The 21,229-nt window shown below is 48.3% G+C and overlaps 2 protein-coding genes and 1 long non-coding RNA gene across 6 annotated transcripts in view; 2 read left to right on the plus strand and 1 right to left on the minus strand.

The window, feature by feature from the left end:
- The window catches only part of SRRM3 (serine/arginine repetitive matrix 3), a 110,463-nt gene extending 102,912 nt beyond the window's left edge, over nt 1-7,551 (plus strand). For 2 of the 4 annotated variants that reach the window (XM_083479296.1, XM_083479297.1), the window contains exons 15-16: nt 71-208; nt 4,000-7,551. In XM_083479296.1, coding sequence (XP_083335422.1) covers nt 71-208; nt 4,000-4,189 — 328 coding nt within the window. In that variant the 3' untranslated portion in view covers nt 4,190-7,551. Of the gene's footprint in view, nt 1-70; nt 209-1,243; nt 1,782-3,999 lie in introns of those variants that run through there. The other 2 variants (XM_083479298.1, XM_083479299.1) reach the window with 2 other exon arrangements.
- Nucleotides 7,552-13,789: 6,238 nt separating this feature from the next.
- HSPB1 (heat shock protein family B (small) member 1) lies at nt 13,790-20,418 on the plus strand. Its single transcript, XM_083479466.1, has 3 exons — nt 13,790-14,277; nt 19,712-19,775; nt 20,103-20,418. Exons 1-3 carry the CDS (start codon nt 13,875-13,877, stop codon nt 20,290-20,292), a joined length of 657 nt encoding a protein of 218 aa, XP_083335592.1. The 5' UTR covers nt 13,790-13,874; the 3' UTR covers nt 20,293-20,418.
- Nucleotides 17,118-18,855, minus strand: LOC310695353. Its single transcript, XR_014520030.1, has 2 exons — nt 18,672-18,855; nt 17,118-17,591 (listed from the first exon to the last, which is right to left on the minus strand). It is a non-coding gene; the product is annotated as an uncharacterized lncRNA (long non-coding RNA).
- Nucleotides 20,419-21,229: the final 811 nt, after the last annotated feature.

Consider the following 21,229-nt stretch of genomic DNA (forward strand, 5'->3'; position numbering starts at 1 on the left):
AGAGACTCTCACAATGTGTGTGGAAATGAGGCCACAGGGCTGCTGTGGTTCTTGTTGTTTTTTCATCCAGAGAGAAGGACAATGAACCGCGGGCCCGCCACAGTGACACAGAACCCACGCGTGCCCGGCGTCGCTCCCGGAGCTACTCCCCCATCCGAAAGAGAAGGCGTGACTCCCCAAGCTTCATGGAGCCCAGAAGAATCACCAGGTAAAAACTTGGCCACAGGAGTTCACGCATCGGTGCGTTCAATATTGGATTGGCGCAATGCGCTCTTTGTGGAGCTCGATCCAAAAGCTGCAGCTAGTACAGAATGCTATAGCGTGATTGCTGGTATAATCAAAACCCATTGGGTTCAAGGGTGGGTGGGCTTGCCAAAATCATTTTCTCCAGAACCTCAGCCCCTTTCTGCACCCTTTTACATTTAAATGCTTGTAAAGCTGAATGCACACAAGTTAAATGCACATAAGTTGCAGACTTACTGTTTACGGTTTAGGCATTGTTCTGTTTCTACAGGTTATGCCTACACCTGTGGTTTAGAACAGGATTTTAAATATATATTTTATTATTGTCATTTTGAAGGATCTAAACTAAACCTCTGAGTTCTGTTGACTTCAGTTTTAACTGAATTTAACTGTTGTTTTATTTTACAGAAATTCAACTGGTGCCTTGTTAATTTTAGCTGTTTTTAGTTTATTTAGTGTGATATTCTCTCTCTCTCTCTGTCTCCCTCTCTTTCTCTTTCTTTCTCTCTCACTCTCTCTCTCTCACACACACACAAAATACTCTGCCCAGCCATGTCCTAGAACAGGCATCCCCAACCTGCAGCCCTCCAGATGTTTTGTCCTACAACTCCCATGATCCCTAGCTAACAGGACCAGTGGTCAGGGATGATGGGAATTGTAGTCCAAAACATCTGGAGGGCCAAAGGTTGGGGATGCCTGTCCTAGAACATCTTCATTATATGTGGAAGCTGCCACCTTGTTTTTTGAGTGGCTTCATTTCGCTTCCGAAATGATTGGCCCTCAGCCGCCTCAGTCCACTGCTAGAGGGGCTGATGGTCATGTCTCCTCACCCCAATGAGGAACACCAGCCAAATCTCTAAGGCGCGCAAAGCAAGCCATATATGTAAGTTGCTCCTCTATCTCATGTGTGTTTGGGCTTCTCTGTCCGTTTCCTCCACCTGCCTATTCCTCCTCCTCCATTAATGATGCAAATTTCTCCCTTTTCCCATCCCGTCTCAAGGTTCCTCCTGGAGAAACATCAAGCAGAAGCCTCTAGCTGCAGGGCCGGGTTACCATGGTAACCTTGCCTCCCATCAGGACCCCGCTGTGCATCTCCTTGAATCCACCACTCTGTGAGGCCTTGTGGAACTAAACTGCGTCTCTCTTGTTGTGTCTCTCTCTCTCCCTCTCTGTCAGTCTCGCTAACAAGGAAGATAATAAATTGGAGGCTGGGTGGGTGTGTTTGGTGGGTCAACGGTGAGGTGGTGAGGCCGGTGACTCTTGAAAGGGGGACAGGTGCCTCAGAGATGGCTGAGCAAGCCAATTCCTCCCCGTTACCTCCAAAATATTTATCATGCACCTCCCTAAGTACTTCCCTTCTCTTCCCTTCTCCACAACAGCTTCACACCATCCATTTAAAACACCGCAATACCGCTTTAGATAGCCATGGCTTCCCCCAAAGCATTCTGGGAGCTGTAGTTTCCTAAAGGTGCGGAGAATTGATAAGGGGACTCCGGTTCCCCTCATAGAACTGCAATTCCTAGACAGGTTTCGTAAGCTATTCCCTCTTTGCAGGGAACTCTAAGGATTATAACTCTGGGAGGGGAATACGAGGGTCTCCTTGACATACTAAAGGTAAAGGTAAGGGACCCCTGACCATTAGGTCCAGTCGTGGCCGACTCTGGGGTTGCGGCGCTCATCTCGCTTTATTGGCCGAGGGAGCCGGCGTACAGCTTCCGGGTCATGTGCCCAGCATGTCTAAGCTGCCTCTGGCGAACCAGAGCAGTGCACGGAAATGCCGTTTACCTTCCCGCCGGAGTGGTACCTATTTATCTACTTGTACTTTGAAGTTGGCAGGAACAGGGACTGAGCAACGGAAGCTCACCCCATCGCGGGGATCTGAACCGCCAACCTTCTGATCGGCAACTCCTAGGCTCTGTGGTTTAACCCACAGCGCCACCTGCATTCCCTTGACATACCGCAGCTCCCCAAATCCTGATCCTCGGCCCCTCAGAAAGGGCTCTCAGAGCAGCTCACAAATGCTTGAATCGAGGCCGTCACTGCCCATGGGCTTACAGCCTGAAAGGCACGGCACAAGAGGAAGAAGGGACAGGGAGGGAAGAGGAAGCATAAACGGGCCCACCATCACAGCTAGGTCGCTTAAACAGCAAGAAACATAATGTCTGAAATGGTTGGCTGGGGGTGCATTGGTATGGAGGTGGTTGGTTTTTGGACTTTGGCAAGAACTTAGCTCTTGATGGGGTGTGTGGGCTGCCTCCGGGGCAAAGTGTGCCCTCCAACTAACACCTAATCTCTGTTTTCCTGCAGCTTTAATTCTCCAGCGTCTGGAGCAAAAACACGCAAGCGCTGTTAACCCTTTCATGCTCGGTTGTTTTAGCTGGCTAATCCAGGACTAACGACTGGAGAGGCAACAGCTTTGGCACTGAGGGCTTCAGGTTTGGAGGGAGGTACTTGGGGTGAGGCAGAACAAGTTTATTATTTTTACTCCATCCATCTGGCTGGGTTGCCCAAGCTTGTGCCCATGAACTTGGGTCATGTTTGCAAGCTTCCAAATTGACAGCATTCCCTTCTGTCCATGTGGAGCGAAAACCAAGATTGAACTGAAAATTTTTAATTTTCAAATGTTCTGTTTTGAACTGAAAATGTCAAACTTATGCAAGAAGGCGAGGCTGCTGGGAAGAATTTTGTTCCTCAGGGCTCATTTAAATAATAATAAAAAGCAACCCCAAAAGCTGAGATTTCAGCTGCAACAGATTAGCTATGGGGTTGTTTTTTTAGTACATTTGGACCCAGGTCTTCAGTCAAAAAGGGTTCCTTGAACATATTACATACAACCAATGAAAACAAGACAGTCAGTGCCCGTAGGCTTATAATCTGAAAGACACAGCACAAAAGGAAAGCAGGACAGAGACAGAAGAGGGGGGAAAGCAAGATTCTTAAGTTAACCAGTACAATGTAGTACTTATTTGTGGGAAATGCTTTGTACAAAGAAATTGACAGTGGCTCTGACCCTCCAGATGTTGTTGGGCTCCAACTTCCATCATCCCTGACCACCGGCTCTGCTGGCTGGGACTGATGGGAGTTGTGGTCCAGCAAACAACTGGAGGGCCACAGGATTCCCAACCTCTCCTCTGAAAGTGTATTTATTATGAGATCCCTGATTGGTTGAGGCATGTCTAGTACAAGGGTAGGGGCACCTGTTGACCCTCCAGATGTTGCTGAACTACAAAGCCTATCATCCTTGACCATTATCTGTGCTGGCTGGGGCTGATGGGAGCTGGAGTCCAGCCACATCTGGAGCGCCACATGTTTTCCCGCTCCTGATATTGAGTATATAGCCCTTCTGTCCTGTAAGCGTAGAATTTAGGTTGGGTTGGACCAGATGAGAACCCCTTCCAACTCTACTTCTAAAATCATAGATCTGTAGCTTTGGAAAGGATCCCGAGGGTCATCTAATCCAGCCCCCAGCAATGCAGGAATCTTTCACCCAACGCAGGGCTTGAACCCACAACCCTGAGGTTAAAAGTCTCACGCTCTACCAACTGAGCTATCCCAGCAGCGTTCAATGTTCTAAGATTCCATCTTAATCCTTCCTTGCAAACTTGGTTTTCACTCTGCTCTGTATTAGAAAGAAAAAAGAAAATAGGTGTTTCGTGGCCCTCAGTGCCGAAGCCACTGCCCTCTTCCTAATCAAATCCAGTTCGGGCCACTCTGCTTCTGCCTAAAGGCACTAAAAATGTCCTTCTTCTCTTCCAGTGCCCGCAAGCGCCCGATCCCCTACTACCGGCCCAGCCCATCCTCTTCCAGCTCCCTGACGAGCTACTCCTACAGCCGCAGCCGCAGCCGCAGCTACGACAGCTACAGTAGCAGCCGCAGCCGGACTCGCACCCAGAGCCGCAGCCCAAGCTACAACAGCCGGAGCAGTTCTGAGAGCGCTGGGTTTTGAGGGCCAGCTGCCCGGTTGCCGGAGTGAGCTGGCCCTGCCCAGCTGCCCTCCCCACCCGCCCACCCCTCCAAGGCATGCCCAGTTTTAATTCCTCAACCAGCGCCAGCCTCCGCTCCTTCTTCCTTCCTCGTGACTCTGGAGTTGCTGGGTGCGTCCAGCCAGCGAGGAGCTGGGAGCTGGCCCAGCCATCAACCGGGGAGTCAGGAAATCTTGTAGGTGGGGGAGAGAACTGCCGAGTCACCTGTTAGAACGCAGCATCGTGGCAGAGGAGGCCAGAAGTTCGGGGTTGCAAAAGGATCGAGGTTTTGTGGGCAAGGACCCCAATCGTCTGGCTGCTCACATGGACAAGAGGCCCGATGGTGGACTCCGTTTTGCTTTGTTTTGTTTTTTTTAAAAAAGCTAGTTTCTACTGACAAAAGGGTAGGGAGGGTCTCCCGGGGAATAACGCCTCCAGGGTTCAGGATCACGCACAGAGCATATGAACAAACACCAAAACCCACCACTGAACTTTGGGCTCTAGAACATAGGAGTCCTCGCTATTTGATCGCACCCAGCCTCGAACAAACAGCTCACAGAAGATTCTTCCTCGAGGGGAGTTTGAGGGTTGTTGTTGTTGTCCACCCCACCCCCTAATTTATTTGTAGTGTTTATTTATTTCGACTCCAGCAGCCTGGAGAGGTTAATGTTTAATTTATTTTAGGAGGCAGAAAGGAGAGGGGTAGGTAGCATGGGAACACAACTCTGTTAATTTCCAGAGGGAGAAATTCCAAAAGAAAGCTTACTTGGGAGTTTGGAGGGTTGTGTAAAACCCAGGAAATGGATGGAGAAGGAAGGATGGAAGGATGGAAGGATGGAAGGAAGGATGGAAGGAAGGAAGGAAGGAAGGAAGGAAGGAAGGAAGGAAGGCAGATAGAAGCTGATCACTTCCAAAAAGTTGCAAAGATGACTACTGGATTGACTACTTCAAAGCAGAACTAATCTGCGTCCCAGGAAAGGACCTCAACTCAATGCTAGAACCCAGCGCACAGGATTGGTGTTTAGAAGTTTGCAGGTACAAACAGCATTTGCCACCAATGAAGACACACAGAGAGAGCACTTCCTGGTGGATGCAACAACCTAAGGAAGGCCCCAGAATCAACCCCTGCCTGGCAACACGTCCATCTGGTTCCACAGCAGGTGATAGCAAAGCCCCATCTCTGCTTGAGACCCTGGAGAGCAGCTGTTGTTCAGCTTTGATGCTTCTGGGCTTGGTGGACAAGCAGTCGATAAGACAAGAGGGACACCTGATGGGGCTCAAATGCTGTGGGCTGGTCTGCCAAGTTGGGCGGACCATCAGCCTGACTTGGTCTAAGGCAGCACTTTCATATAAACATACATCTATGCGCCCCAGGCTGTATGGAAGCTTGCAGAGAGAGCGAGGTGCTTCCAGCCCCTGGCTTTGCAGGATGACCTCTGACGTATCTTAGCACAAAGGGGTATTTTGCTTTCTGCAAGAGAGCAAAGGTTAGCCAGGCGAGGGTCACGTAACTTAGCACCCTTTCTGTATAACCAGATAGCACAACCGGATCAGTTTCTCTTGCATATATGAGGTGGGGGGAAATAAATAGAGCAAGTTCAGGAACACCACCCAATCAGACCTTTGCCTCAAACCAAAGGAGAGAGAAAGAGAGAGAGGAACAAAACAAGTGAGTTGTGAATCAGATCCCCCTTGGGAAGCCCATGAAAGCTCCAAAAATCAGTCTGAGTGTCCAAATCTCCTTCTATCAGATGTCAGATGTAAAGATGTAAAACTCACAAAGGACTAGCATCCTGACATGGCCTGTGCTAGAAGGGCAGAAAATGCACTGGGTAAGGAGGAGCATCGCCCATTGGACATCATTCTCCAATTAGCATAAGCAAACAGAGAAGCCACAACACCTTTGGAAGAAAACCTCCTGGTTCTGCAGAGGTGCCACCCACATATTATTTAAGGCCCACCATTCAAATTCAGATGCTGTAGACACTCTCCCGGTTCTTTGGATTGAGCCTCCAGACCTGAATTCTGTGGTTTGTTGGCCATATGTGAAACTCTGGATTCAGAAGAAGCAGTGCGTTGGATCTCTGTGTGGCCGTGTTGCAGGTGGGGCAGAGAGAGGGGGAAAGAGAAAGAGAGAGAGGAATGAAGGACAATTCTTTTTAGGGACATCTGAAATTGCATCCACCCAGTTCTTCCAGTGACACGTTTAAACTATGGAGACTCACAGTCCGTGACTTGGCAAATTTGGATTTGGGAGGCTTTTGAAGCAAAATGACACCTGCCTGTTGCTGAGTTGTGATTGTGGATCCAGATCTTTATTTAACACTTATAAAGCACCTAATGTTTTCTAAGCACCGTCATATATTAAAAGCTGAGAGAGTTCCTGCCTTTGGTCTTGCAGCCGAACGGACACAACACAAAAGGAAAAAGGGATGGGGAGGGAAGAGGAAAGCAAGCTGCTCCTTACTAGCTGAGAGGTGGGGCCCTCCCCCTGACCATGAGGTTCTTCCTGGGAGGTGCAGGCCCCTCACTCCCCATGCTGGCGGCAGAGACCACAGTATGCCTCCCTTCAGCTCCACAGTCCCAGGCAGCTGGCAATTGGATGTGACAATCAAGAACTCTTGGAGGTCTTTGGAGCAAGAGCTGCCAGAGTGAACTCTAGTCTAGATCTAGGCAATAGGTCCTACTACATTGATCAAAGAAGGAGGGAAGACTAGGCTTCTAATTTAGTCAGCCCAAAGGTTATACTGTTGGACCCTGGTATTGCAGAAGAAACCCCTAACCTATATCCAGCTGTTGGTTATTGTTTTTTTACATCCCTACCAGTAGCTGAAAGCTCACACTGGCAGCAGGCAGAGCCAAAGCATCTTCCTCCTATTAGTTCGCACCTGAAACACAGTCGCCGCCAGGGTGCTGCCTGGGCTCTCCGAAGACGACTGAGCAACAGCAAATACTGGTTCCGTGGGGCTCTCCAAAGATGATGGACAGCTGGGGAAGCTCAGTCAATAGAGCAAGAGACTTATTCTCAGGGTTGTGGGTTCGAGCCCCACACTGGGCAAAAGATTCCTGCATTTCAGGGGGTTGGACCAGATGACCCTCGCGGTCCCTTCCAGTTCTACAGATTTATGACTCAGTGCCAGCAAACGGCGGTTTAGTGGTGCATCAGTCTCCAAAGGAAGGTCCCCAAAGGACTGCAGTGTTGAGATCCTTTTGGGGTTCCCTTCCAATTCCAAGCAGCAGCGAGTGTAGAAAGACGGCGTTATCAGGGAAAAAAATGTCCAGTCTTCCTAGCATCCTTGCATAGTCTCTGCAGCCGTTAGCAAACCAGAACAAACCATTCTCTAGAGGGGGAAAAAATTAATCTCTCTTTCTTTCTCTCTTTCTTCTTTCTCTGAATTGTGAAGTTGAGCTGTAGATTCAGTGAGCTGGTTCAATGATAATAAAATATACAATATATATATTGTAATGGAATCTTCCTGAAGTAGAGCCTCTTTTTGATGGCGGTGCGGGGGGCTAGCTGAGTGGGAGAGCATCTGACTTTGCATGCGAAAGGTCATGGGTTCAATGCCCAATGACATCTCCAGGGAGGGCAGGCTGGGAATATCCCTTGCCTGAAAACCGGAAGAGTCATTGTCAGTCAGTGCAGCTGGAGGGTGGGCAAGATTTATTTATTTTTGAAGTGCATCAAGGTTATCTGTCAAGGGCCACGTATCAGCGGGAGAGAGGCCAGAGCTGAAAAGAAGTGGCTCTGGAGTTGAAGCTGCGTCAATGTATTTGCAATTGTACATCTTTCCAGATGTTGCCCTTTTCTCAGATTTGCCCATCCCTAGAGAGCTGCGCCAGATTAGGATTCGGTTTGGGTTATTATATTCCCATGCTGCGCTACAAAAGCCTCAAAGCAATTTAAAAACCAACGTAAGGACATGATAATAAAAATCACAAAAGCATGCGGGAATACAAGATTGGAAAAGGGTTCATCCTCTTACATAGGCGAATCCTGCTTCCCTGGTCTGGGCAGGCAAAGGAGCCCACAAACCTCTACTCTCTTTATCAGTTCTTAAGGGTGACCCAATTCATTTTGGATTATGCAGACACCTCTATGTGCAAACATATTTGGGGTCTCACTTTGTCATAGAACAATGAGGTGGAGCTGTTATCTATGTAACCTCCCTAACACAATGTAAACTAATATTTGTAATGAATACAAGAAGAGCCTGGATCAGCATCCTAGTCCAGCTTCCTGTTCTCACCCAGTTGGCCAACTGGGAACGCCACGCCCCCCGCAGGATCTGAATGCAATAGCAACTCTTCTCACCTGTGATTCCCAGCAACGGGTTTTCAGAGGCACGCGGACAACACAGCCATTGAGAGCCTTATGCCTCAGGAAATCTGTCCAATCCTCTTTTCTTATCTCTCTCTCTCTCTCTCTCTCTCTCTCTCTCTCTCTGTGTGTGTGTGTGTGTGTGTGTGTTTGTGTGTTTGTTGATTGATTGATTGATTGATTGATTGATTGTATTTATATCCCATATTTTTCTCTGAGAAGATCAAGGCAGAGTATGTGGGTCTCTCCAGGGCTTTTGTTTTGTTTTGTTTTCAACTGGAACCCACCAGAACTCAGTTCCAGCACCTCTCAGGTGGGCACCCTTGCCTTTATAAGAGAACAAGGGAGGCATTTGGGATGAGTTCTGGTACCTCTATTTCTATAAAAATAGGACTAGGTCTCTCCCTCCTCATGGAATCCCCACAACTCTGCAAAGTAGGTTATGCTGAGAGGCAGCCCAAAGTCGTCCAGGTCTCTCCCATCCCAGGTTGTAGTCTGACACTCTCACCACTTCCTCACACTGTCTCTCAGTTTTTATCCTACGTAGCAGCTAGGCGAGGGGCATGAGGCGAAAGGCCCATCCATTTGTTCTGCAGACCACAGCGACTTCATTGGATATGTAAATTGTGGTACCTAACCAGCCAAAGCCATTCCTTTACCTTAACAAAGGAACGGGTTCCTTACCACAGGCTTGGAACAGGCACAGGGCATCATCCAGACCGCACACAAAAAACCCCATAACATTGTATTTTTACATTCCTGGGGGGAAGGTTGTTGTTGTTTAGTTGTTTAGTCATGTCCGACTCTTCGTGACCCCATGGACCAGGGCACGCCAGGCACTCCTGTCTTCCACTGCCTCCCACAGTTTGGTCAAACTCATGCTGGTAACTTCAAGAACACTATCCAACCATCTCGTCCTCTGTCGTCCCCTTCTCCTTGTGCCCTCCATTCTTAAGGAAATCAGCCCTGAGTGCTCACTGGAAGGACAGATCCTGAAGCTGAGGCTCCAATACTTTGGCCACCTCATGAGAAGAGAAGACTCCCTGGAAAAGACCGTGATGTTGGGAAAGATGGAGGGGGGGAGGTAGGGGGCTCCATTTGCCGTTTCCCCTTTCCCCATTGTAGCACAAGCATCTGGCCAGCAGGAGGAGCTGGAGGGTAGCTTTTCCCTGGCCTGTCGGACGCCAGGCCAGGAGGAAGGAGGAATGGGAATCTGGAGGGAGTCTTCTGGATGTTTCGCCCTCCCTCTTCCCCTGCGCAATCAGCCCTTCTCATCATGCTCCATTATCCTTGCAGCTGGGGGATCCGGGCACGCAGCACAGCAGATGGGGCCCGTCAATCTCCAGTAATTGAGACAAGAGAGATATTTATTGCCCGGCTGCCTGCTCAGCCCGGCCTTTGGCTCTGCACTGAGCCTGGGATCCTGCAACCAGCACGGGTGGAAGGAACGCACAGCCATGGCCACTTCGTCTTGCTTTTGACCTTACCGTCCTTCCTGTTGCAGGAGCGCCTATGTCCTCCTCCCCTTAATATTTCACCACTATTGTTATGTATTATATGGTCACAGACCTGCAAAAACAGGGCATGCAGGGAATAAGACGTGAGCATTAAAACACACACTCAAAATACAGTGTGTTGCAAAGAATCAAACAGGCAAACATTTAAAATGCAATATAATACAAGAGAGAGAGAAATATGCAGACTGCAACTAGAACGAATGCAACTAGAATACAACTTGGGAGGCCTTTGAGCAGAGAAAAGGAAATTATTATTATTATTATTATTATTATTATTATTATTATTATTATTATTATTAATAATAATTATCCCACCCATTTGACATAGTATAAAAACACAACTAAACATCAAGCATTAGTTGTGTTTGTTTGATTGTTTGATTGATTGATTGATTGCCTCATATTCCCCATTTTTTATCCCAGAAACTCAAGGAGCAGACATAGTTTTCCAGCTCCTCATTTAATCCCCACAACAGCCCTCTAAAGTAGGTTAGGCTGAGAAGCATGAGTGGGGATATGAATCCTTGACCTCTCAGGCCTTGCTGTTGACTTTCTGACCACCACAACCACACTTATTTATTTACTCATTTCAAAACCTTTCTTCTCCATCCCATTTTATCCTCATGACAACCCTGTGAGGTCGGTTGGGCTGAATGTGAATTAGCAGCACGGAGTCACCCAGCCAGCTTCAAGACAAACTGGGGGCGGCCGGGAGGGGAGGATTTGAATGCTGGTCTCTGCCAGATCCTAGGCCAGCACTCACAACTCTACACTGGCTCTCTCCAAAGCTCTATACACTAAGGAAATACAAAATGAGAAACAGATTGTTAAAAATCTAATGAAACAATACAAGCCTATAGTATTCCCCGCCTCCGTGGTCACTCAAGTGAAGTCACACACTTTGCCTTGCTCTGCCATGAATGTGGCCAAAGTGGACCTCCCTCCGGCCAGCCTGGATGAGAGAGAGGGGGAAATGAGCTCTGCTTAGGAAATGCTTCTCCGCTCCCTCTCCGAGTCTTTTTTTGGGTGTCAGGTGTCAAGGCCAAAAAATGTTCTGGAGACTCTCAGAACCTCCAGGGGTTATTCTGGCCTGCAGCCAAGGATGACTACGACTTCGGGATGGGCAGCGGCGGGGGCTCTTCGTAATCTTCAAGCAGTTGCTTTCCCTCGCTGACTCATCGTCGCCGAGACAGCGAGAAAGAGAAAGATCTTTCTCTCGGTCACCTTCTCCTCACCAGCCGCCTTGATTCTGCCTCGCAGCCATCTCACGACAGTGGTGCCCTGCAAGACGAATGCCTCGCAAGACGAAAAACTCGCTAGACAAAAGGGTTTTGCGGTTTTTGACTTGCTTTGCAAGACGAATTTCCCTATGGGCTTGCTTCGCAAGACAAAAACGTCTTGCAAGTTTGTTTCCTTTTTCTTAACACCGTTAATACAGTTGCGACTTGACTTCGAGGAGCAACTCATAGAACACGGTGTGGTAGCCTTTTTTGAGTTTTTTGTGATTTTTGAAGCTTTTCCAAAACTTTCCCGACACCGTGCTTCGCAAGACGAAAAATTCGCTAGACGAAAAAACTCGCGGAACGAATTAATTTCGTCTTGCGAGGCACCACTGTACCTTGTTTCCTGAACTGCTTAGCTGTCAAAGAAATCGGCTCCCGAACGCCGCAAACCCGGAAGTCAGTGTTCTGGTTTGCGAACGTTTTTCAGAAGCCGAATGTCCAACACGACTTCTGCTTCAGTGAGGGAAGTTCCTGCAGCCAATTGGAAGCCACGCCTTGGTTTTCAAACCAAGGTACCACTGTGCTCAAATGCACTCGCATCTTCCCTGGCCATCCATCAGGCTGGCTGGGAATGATGGGAGTTGGAGTCTGCAATTCCTGGAAGGCAAGTGGAGGGGCCTTGATGGGAAGGTACAAAATGATGGAGAATGTGGGTTGGGTTTTTTTCCTCCCTCTCTCCATTCATTCCAACTGGTAGAGATCTGATGAAGCTGAATATTGGGAAATTCAGGACAGATAAAAGAAAGGGCTTCTTTAAACTGTGTGAACTGTGTGAACAAACCTGAGCCAGACGGAGCAATAATCTGACTTCTTCTTAGGCCTCTTCCTATGACATATCTTGTGTTGCCTGCCACCCCAATCTCCAAGCGGTGAGAGATTCTAAGGTTTCCAGGCACTTCCCCAGACTTCGTGTTTCCCTTTGGAAATGTGGCACAGTGGAAACTGTGGTGTCTTTAGGATGTATGGTTTATTGGATACATCTATGCAACCTGAGCCTAGGATGGAGAGGTTCACAGCATTCACACCCCAAGGTCCAGTTTCTTCTTCCATAGCCGCAGCCTTGGATTCAAGCAGAAATCAAAGCCTTGCTCTCTGCCTGTCTGCTTGCTGGTTTGTTCTCCAGCTTCCATAACAGCAAACTCTGCTCTCCAACTCAGGCATTGCCCTTCTTGCTATTTGGGAGTTGAGGAAAGGGCCTCACCCATTGGCCCCCCAGCACAGAGCTGCCTCTCATTTGCTTTCTTAATGGCCCATCACCCAGGTGATCACCTGAACACAGGAAGCTAGCCAGGCTTGATTTGCTTATAACATAATAATAATAATATAATAATAATAATAATTTCTATTTATACCCTGCCCTCCCCCAGCCAAGACAGGGCTCAGGGTGGCTAACACCCGATATAAGAACAAATTGATTGAAATACAACTTAAAAACAAGATTAAAATACAATATTAAAATATTAAAATACAGCCTCATTTCAATGGAAACTCAAATTTTGGGGATGATAACGTCAAGTCTTCACCAAGGCTAACTTTCCAGACTGGTCCTACATGGGTCAGAAATACATACAGGGAATATATAGGAATATAGGTGACTGGCTCCCACAAACTCATAGCATCCCTGCCTGAAATGCTAGAAAGCAGCTGCCAGTCAGTGTAAACAGCACTGAGCCAGAGGAACCAATGCTCTGACTTGTTCTAAGGCTGCTCCCTATGACATACATACGAAAGGCTCAGGTACTCCAGAGCCACTAAGGGGTGTGGCCTGCCCAGAGGGGTGTGGCTTGTAGAGAGTTGCAAGAACCAACTTTGGAAGATGAAGGTGAACGTTGGAAGATTTAAGCCAGGTAAAACAAAGCCCTTTTATGCAGGGCAGTTAAACTATGGAACTCCCTCCCACAAGAGGCAACGATGGCTTCAAAAGAGGATTAGACAAATTCATGGAGGAAAAAGCCATTGATGGCTTTTAGTTCAGTCGGTAGAGCATGAGGCTCTTAATCTCAGGGCTATGGATTCAAGCCTCACATCGGGCAAAAGATTCCTGCAACGCAGGGGGCTAGACTAGATGGCCGTTGGAGTCCCTTCCACCTCTACAATTCTATGGTTCTATGGTTATGAGAGGCCTGGCAGGCTGGATTTAGCTCTCAGGTTTCCCTACCTCTTCTAAGTAAGGCAGAGGAAGGAAGGGCAGCAAATACTCCCCAAACACATTCCCTCCGCAGGTTGGCCTGTGCTTATTTTCAATTTGCTGAGATCAAACACAGGCCTGGAAAGCCAGGATCCTGCTCAGCTCCGATGGGAATTGGTCTCCATCCCACCGCTCCCCTCCCTGGAAAAACACACAGGGCAGAAATGACAAATGCTGTCAGGACCTGGGCATCGTTCATCAACAGTTCCTCCGGCCAAGAGTAATTTCCATTAATAGACCTCTGGAATTCCTCTCCCAAAATAGGCGTTTGTCTGTTGATAAGGGGCAGCTGGCGGCTCCAGCTCTCCACAGTCAAGAGGCTCCACAAAGCAGTTCGGGACGACTCCAGGACGCCTCGCCATGACAGAACGCCAAGTCCCCTTCACTTTCCTGCGCAGCCCCAGCTGGGATCCCTTCCGGGACTGGTACCGGGGCAGCCGCCTCTTTGACCAGTCCTTTGGGATGCCCCTCATCCCTGAGGACTGGTACAAGTGGCCTGCGGGGACCACCAGCTGGCCGGGCTACATCCGCCCTCTGGCCAGCACTAGCCCAGAGCCAGTGGCCGCCAGCCCAGCCGCCACTGCCGCCGCTGCCAGCCCGGCTGCCAACCCAGCATACAGCAGGGCGTTGAGCCGCCAGCTCAGCAGCGGCATCTCTGAGATCCGGCAGACTTCCGAGAGCTGGAAAGTGGCCTTGGACGTCAACCATTTTGCGCCCGAGGAGCTGGTGGTGAAAACAAAAGACGGCGTTGTGGAGATCACAGGTAAGTGTCATCCCTTGAGAGGCTGGGAGGGGGGCTTCAGGCCTGGAGGCAACCCTCAGTTGGGCTCCAGAGGACTCTCCCCAAGGCACACATCCTCCCTTCCCTCCTGTGGTGTAGTGGTTAGAGTGTCGGACCAGGACCTGGGTTCGAATCCCCACTCAGCCATGAAGCTCACTAGGTGACCTTGGGGGGAAGTCACGCAATCTCACCCTAACCAACCTCGCAGGGTTGTTGTTTGTATTACATGGGGGGCAGCGGGAACCCTCTATGCCGCCTGGAGCTCCTTGGAGGATTCTTATTAATGCAATCATTAATCCATCGATTGATGGCTGACTTGCTCAATGGATGAATAGATTTGCTGCATTTTTCTCCAAAGAGATCAAGGTAGCAAACTTGGTTCTTCCTCGTCTCAGTTAATTCCACAATGACGCTTTGAGGTAGCTTAGGCTTGAGGGGCCCCCAAGGTCATCCAATAAGCTTCTTCGGGGCTGGGGTGGGGTGGGGATTTCAGCCCTGGCCTCTCCCAGGTCCTAGCTAGACTGACACTCTGACCACTAGGCCACACTGGCTCTCTGCACTCTGAAGTATTTCTGCCTGGCTGGATTGTGTCCTTGAGCTCTGATAAGGCCATTGTGCCCTTTGCCTCAGGCGACAAAATGTATTGGAGCTGCCCAGGCATCGTGTGTGTGTGTGTGTGTGTGTGTGTGTGAGAGAGAGAGAGAGAGAGAGAGAGAGAGAGAGAGAGAGATATGAATGGACCAAAAGAAAGTTGTAGCTGAAAATAAGATAAGGCACCTTCTCTGCTTTCGGAAATAAAGGCAGGTGATGTGGAACTCAAAAATCTGCTGAGACTCCAATCCTGAAAAATGTGGAATCTTCCCAAGCCTCTAGGAGACTAGATCATGGAACTCATAGAACCACAAAACTGAAGAGTTGGAAGGGATACAAAGGGTCATCTAACCCCCTGCAAAAAACAGGAATTCACAGCTAAAGAATAGTAATCCAGGTGGGGTCTGAACAAGGCAGAATAGAGCGGGACTATGACTTCCCTTGATCTGGACACTACACTTCTGTGGATGCAGCCTGGAATAGCATTAGCTTCTTTTGCTGCTGCATCACACGGTTGGCTGATGATCGGATTGTGGTCCACTAAGACCCCTAGATCCTTTTCGCCTGTACTGTTGCCAAGGCAGGTGCCCCCTATCTTATGTTTGTGCAGCTGGTTCTTCCTGCCTTTTGTCTCAACTCTACTCAGGTGGCAGGTGGAGGGCTTGACTCTCCAGGTAGGCAAGGGGGTATTTAATAATAAAACACTTATTAAGGAAGCCATGTACACAGCTGCTGCCAGTCAGTGCAGGTACACTACAGTGATACCTTGGTTCATGAATGGCTTAGTTGTTGAACAAATTGGCTCCCAAACGCCGCAAACCCAGGAATAAGTATTCCAGTTTGCGAATGGTTTTTGGAAGCCGAACATCTGATCTGACGCGGCTTCTGCTCAAGTGCAGGAAGCTCCTGCAAGCAATCAGAACCCACACCTCGGTTTTCGAGAACCACTGTACTAAGATGAACCAATGGTCTGACTTGGGAGAAGTCAGATCACTATGTTCCTATGGCACTGGAAATTCATGTTTTGCAGGACCCTAACCCTCTTCCTAGGGACGCGGGTGGCGCTGTGGGTTAAACCACAGAGACCAGGACTTGCCGATCAGAAGGTCGGCGGTTCGAATCCCCGCGACGGGGTGAGCTCCCGTTGCTCGGTCCCTGCTCCTGCCAACCTAGCAGTTTGAAAACACGTCAAAGTGCAAGTAGATAAATAGGTACTGCTTCAGCGGGAGGGTAAACGGCGTTTCTGTGCGCTGCTCTGGTTCGCCAGAAGCGGCTTAGTCCTGCTGGCCACATGACCCGGAAGCTGTACACCGGCTCCCTCAGCCAATAAAGGGAGATGAGCACCGCAACCCCAGAGTCGGCCATGACTGGACCTAATGGACAGGGGTCCCTTTACGTTTAACCCTCTTCCTACAAGTGCCATCTGTCCTGTTTTTAATTCTGAATTCTAAATCGCCGTAGTGTGTCCAGAGACCTGCTGGTGAAGGATGGGTAATTAGAATTGTAGAATCATAGAACTGTAGAGTTGGAAGGGACCACGCGGGTCATCTAGTCCAGCCCTCTGCAATACAGGAATCTTTTACCCAAGCTGGGACTCGAACCCACAAGCCTGAGATCAAGAGCCTCATGCTCTACCGACTGAGATATTAAGTACTACTAATAATGCAATTTGCTAGTTTTCTTTTTCTTTCCCTGTTGGGGGTGGGGAGATCATCCCCCCCTCCCAACCTCTTTTTCAGCCCAACGGTGGAGGGAAAAAGCTAATGAGATAAAGCCACATTAGTCAGTAACAGAAAATTGGGAGGGAGGGAGAGAAGGACTGGTCTTGTGACACCTTAAAAGCCACTGGGTTTATTGTGCCAAATGCTTTTGTTTTTTTGAGGCGCATCAGGGCGATGAGTGCTCTGAGTCGGATCTCCCTACTTTTTCCCTCGGTGAGGCTCCTCCAATCAGAGGAGCCGGAAAGAACAAAGATGGGTGTGGCCCAAGAAGGCAGACAAAGGAGCACAGAGCTTGGGAGGTCCCTCCCCCCCTTCTCTCCCCCCCCCAGCCAGCTGGGTTGCAGCTGCCACATTACACCCCTGATTAAAATCAATGAGATTGATCAGGTGCCAAGTTTGCGCCTTAGAGAATCGTGGGCAGAGGAGGAGCGGAGAGGAAGCCTGGAATCACAACCTCCCCCCCCCCAACCCCAGAGACACCCTTTATTTTTCTTTCTTTCCTTTTTAATATTCAGAAATATGAACAGTTTATTTTGAGACAACCATAAACCTATTTAGCAAAACATTAATAAATAGGTGGAAATGAGAGAATTATACTATATTGGACATTTTGGCTATTGCTAAAACGATCATTCTCCCCAAATTAACAGATTTCCCCTTGCTGCTACATGCAAGACACCCTTTCTGGGAAGCATTATTCCCTTTCCTTCCTTACCCCCTCAGCTCCTGGGTGCCTCTGACCCCCTCCCCAAAATCTGCTGCCAGGCCATTCTGAATTATTCATGCTTTCACTCAGTCCCCACCCTCTCAGGAATTGGGATGGGATAAATGTGGCTCCCCCACCCATAGCTGTCAACTTTTCCTTTTCTTGCAAGAAATCCTATTCGGAATAAGGGAATTTCCCTTTTAAAAAAGGGAAAAGTTGACAGCTAAGCCCCCACCCCACTTCTCATGCTCTGTTGATACCGCAGCCGGCACCCATCCCTGTGGGGTCCCAGCCCCCCACCCAAATCTCAGTTCGCCGCCCTCTGAAATATTAATGGATGTATGCGGTCCATGGCTTAACATGTGGCCATGGCAACCAGCACAGCAGCAGGCAAGGGTGGGGAGCACAAGGAAGAGCGAACGGTTTGGTGTTGCAGTCAATTCTCGAAAAATACGGTAGCAGTGAAGGTTGGTTGCTTGGTTAGGTGGTTTCTGCACAGCTTTATACCAGGCCCAGGGTCCTCAGAGTGGCTTGTGAAAATCAGCACTGAAACAGCCCCTGCTAGGCTGACCGTTTTAAAAAAGACACAGCACACGAGGAAAAGGGAGGAGGAGGGAGGAGGAGGGAAGCAAGCTCAAAGTTACAGCTGTTCATGCCATCCAGGCTAGAAGGCTCCCTCCCTTCTGGCACCGACTGAAGGGCAAGAGGCATGCTGATGGTCGGGGTGACCAGTGATTTCCCTACAGATATTCATAGAATCATAGAACTGTAAATGATCCCTGAGGAACATCTAGTCCAACTCCCCTTGCAATGCAGGAGATTATACCTGCAGCCTTGGCATTATCAGCACCACGCTCTAACCAATTCATCCATGTTAAGCATTAAATATCTATTCTTTTTAAACATGTCTCCCCCATCTTTAAAAAAAGGGGAAGGTGGTTTATGCCAAGTCTGAAACTTCACCCATTCAGTAGCAGGGATGAGAGGCAGAATTTGGTTCGGGTCATATTTAAAGGCCTACAGAGGTAATTCGCACTTTTTGGAGCAATCCACAAACCATATCAGGCCACCTTTTCAAATCTGAACGTCTCCAGATATTTCAGCGCAGTTCTGCAGCCAAGTTATGTTTGCAGAAATGCATATTATTTTGGAAGAGTGGGTGTTACTAGGGTAAAGAAATGCATATACTTGGGCTAAACATACCTAACAATGCATATATTCAGTGGGTGGATGGAAAACAGCATTCTGTTAGGGAAGATTACTTTGCAGGAATATGTATATTAGAGAAAGTTTCATCAATAAATCACTTATTATGCTGGAACAAACCCATTAAGATAGAGGAGAGAGTGAAAAATAACAACACTCAATGCAGCATTCATGTATTTTTAATACCATATGATGCACAGAGTAAGACACACACATATTTGAAGCAGAATGTGCTACAAGGAGAAAACCTGAGATACAAGTAGCAGTTAAAATGAGAGTACCATTTTGCAAGGCCTTTGAGGAGAGAGGAGGAACTTGGTTATTAAATCATTTGTATCAGCCAAGAAATATTCCAAATACCAACTCTGGGGTTCTTCCCTCATACGGGGCAAGGGAGAGAAAATCCCATAGGTTTATGCATATTAAGAGAAATTCACATTAAAATGCTGGTGGGTTTCCATGAGGAGGTTTTTTTTAAAAATAATAATAATAATAATTTAAGATTGGAAAAATGAGAACCTGAAACTGACATAGGCCTTTACAATCTGTGGCCTTTTGGACTGTCTGTGTGTGTTAGTGTTTTTGCTTGTTATTATGGTACGTATTCTTGTGTTTTCACTTTGCAAATTGCGCATTGCAAATCTTTGGATGAAGGGCAGTATAGAATAGTAATAGTAATAATAATAATATATTAATAATAATAACCCATCCTTAAGTAAGCATGCATGCAGATACCACAGGCTTCCCTTCCCTCACCGCATGGCATTCTTGCCCAGTGTTTCTGACATGGAGGAAGCCAGGTGGCGGCTGCTGCTGCACCTTGCCAGTGGCTGGGCACTGGCCCTGCTGCTCCCCTCACGCCCTGCCCATCCCTGCCTCTTGGATTCTGCTTTGGCGAGGGTGCATGTGGCTTAAAACCTTGCAGGGGTGAGATAATGGCGGGGATGGTGGGTGGGATGCATTTTCCCATCTGCCTCAGGTGGCAAAATATCTTGAGCCAGACCTGTGAGAGAGACATGATTAGAATAGGGGTCCCTTCCAACTTTACAATTCCACGATCCTATGCTTCAGAATGCGGGTTGGCTAGAGCTGGTTGGGTGCCTGGGGGAGAGGTAAATGAATGTATTGGGGGATTTCCCCATCTCTTAAGGCAGTATCGATGTCCCCATGACAGTGTCGTGTGTTTTTTCAGGCAAGCATGAAGAAAGGCAGGACGATCATGGGTTCATCTCCAGATGTTTCACAAGAAAATACACGTAAGTAGCTGAACCAGTTGGCTGGGGAAGGAAGCGAGGCTTTTCAGGGTCTGAGGACAAGGAAGGCAGATCTGCTGCCCCACCAACCTCAATCTTGATTTTTTCCAAGCCTTTCTGCCATCTGTCTCTCATTGCCTTGCAAAGGAATTTGTCCAAACAGCTCAGCAGCCTCTTCTGCTGGATTCTAATCCTCATTGGGCACAGGACCACAGGCCTGGAAGAGACCCCCTGATATCATCCAGACTGACCCCCTCGAACCCATAACAATGTACTGCTTTGGGTACCTCGCCTCATTCCACTCTCACGCTTCTCTGTTCCATTCTACAGGCTGCCCCCTGGTATCGACCCTGCTGCAGTCCGCTCCTCCCTTTCCCCCGATGGCATGTTGACGATAGAGGCTCCTTTGCCCAAGCCGGCCATTCAGTCTGCCGAAATCCAGATCCCTGTCACCTTCGAGGCACATGCCCAAATCACCCCGGCAGGAGCCAAGAAACCGGAAGAGGCTCCCAAGGTTTAAATGACGGGTGGGAGTTTACCACTCGAGGTTCAAAAACGGGCAAACCCTCCTGTATCCCTTTTTTTTGTAAAGACAGAGACCTCTGCAACAGCGCCACAAATAAAGTTGTGTTTTTTTAAAACCCCATGTATGGTTTTTGATTTATTTCTTTTGAATCGTCTTGTTTTTGTGTTTGGGGTCATGGTGGGAGTCGGCCGATTAACGGGCATCCATGTGGACTAAGAATCAAGGCCTTCAAAACAGGCAGTCAGATGCAATGGACATATAAAAATAATTATCATTAACAAGTAAATGTTTCAAAGCACGCAAAACCAAGCATACAGATTTGATGCACATCAGCACCCCACAGTTTAGTCCTTTTCAGCAGACATCTGAATGCAACCCTCTATTGGGAAATTTTTAATGTCTAATGCCTTACACTTTTTAATGTGCTGTAACCCACCCAGAGTGGCTGGGGAAAGTAAGCCAGGTGGGTGGGGTATAAATAATAAAATTTGTTGTTGTTGTTGTTGTTGTTGTTGTTGTTGTTGTTGTTCTTCTTCTTCTTCTTCTTCTTCTTCTTCTTCTTCTTCTTCTTCTTCTTCTTCTTCTTCTTCTTCTTCTCCTCCTCCTCCTCCTCCTCCTCCTCCTCCTCCTCCTTCTCCTTCTCCTTCTCCTTTTCCTTCTCCTCCTCTTGGGTAATGCATCAATGACCAACCCCATTCATAAGTACTGGTCATCCCTAGCTGGGTTGCACAGTTGCTAGGCAACCCCTCCAGGGAGCAGGCCCACTCTCTACAACTGCGTTTACTGTCCACCAGCGGCTCAAACCCTTTTCCATGCTCACAGAGAATTCTTTCCGTGTAAGGAAACCATAATGTGGGGAATGAACCTGAAACCCACCAGGCTGAATGGAGCTCACCAGCTACATATAAGATCAGCAGAAAGGGGGCAAGGA

The sequence above is a fragment of the Podarcis liolepis genome (assembly GCF_965112155.1).
Source record: "Podarcis liolepis genome assembly, chromosome: 16".
Lineage (NCBI taxonomy): Eukaryota > Metazoa > Chordata > Lepidosauria > Squamata > Lacertidae > Podarcis > Podarcis liolepis.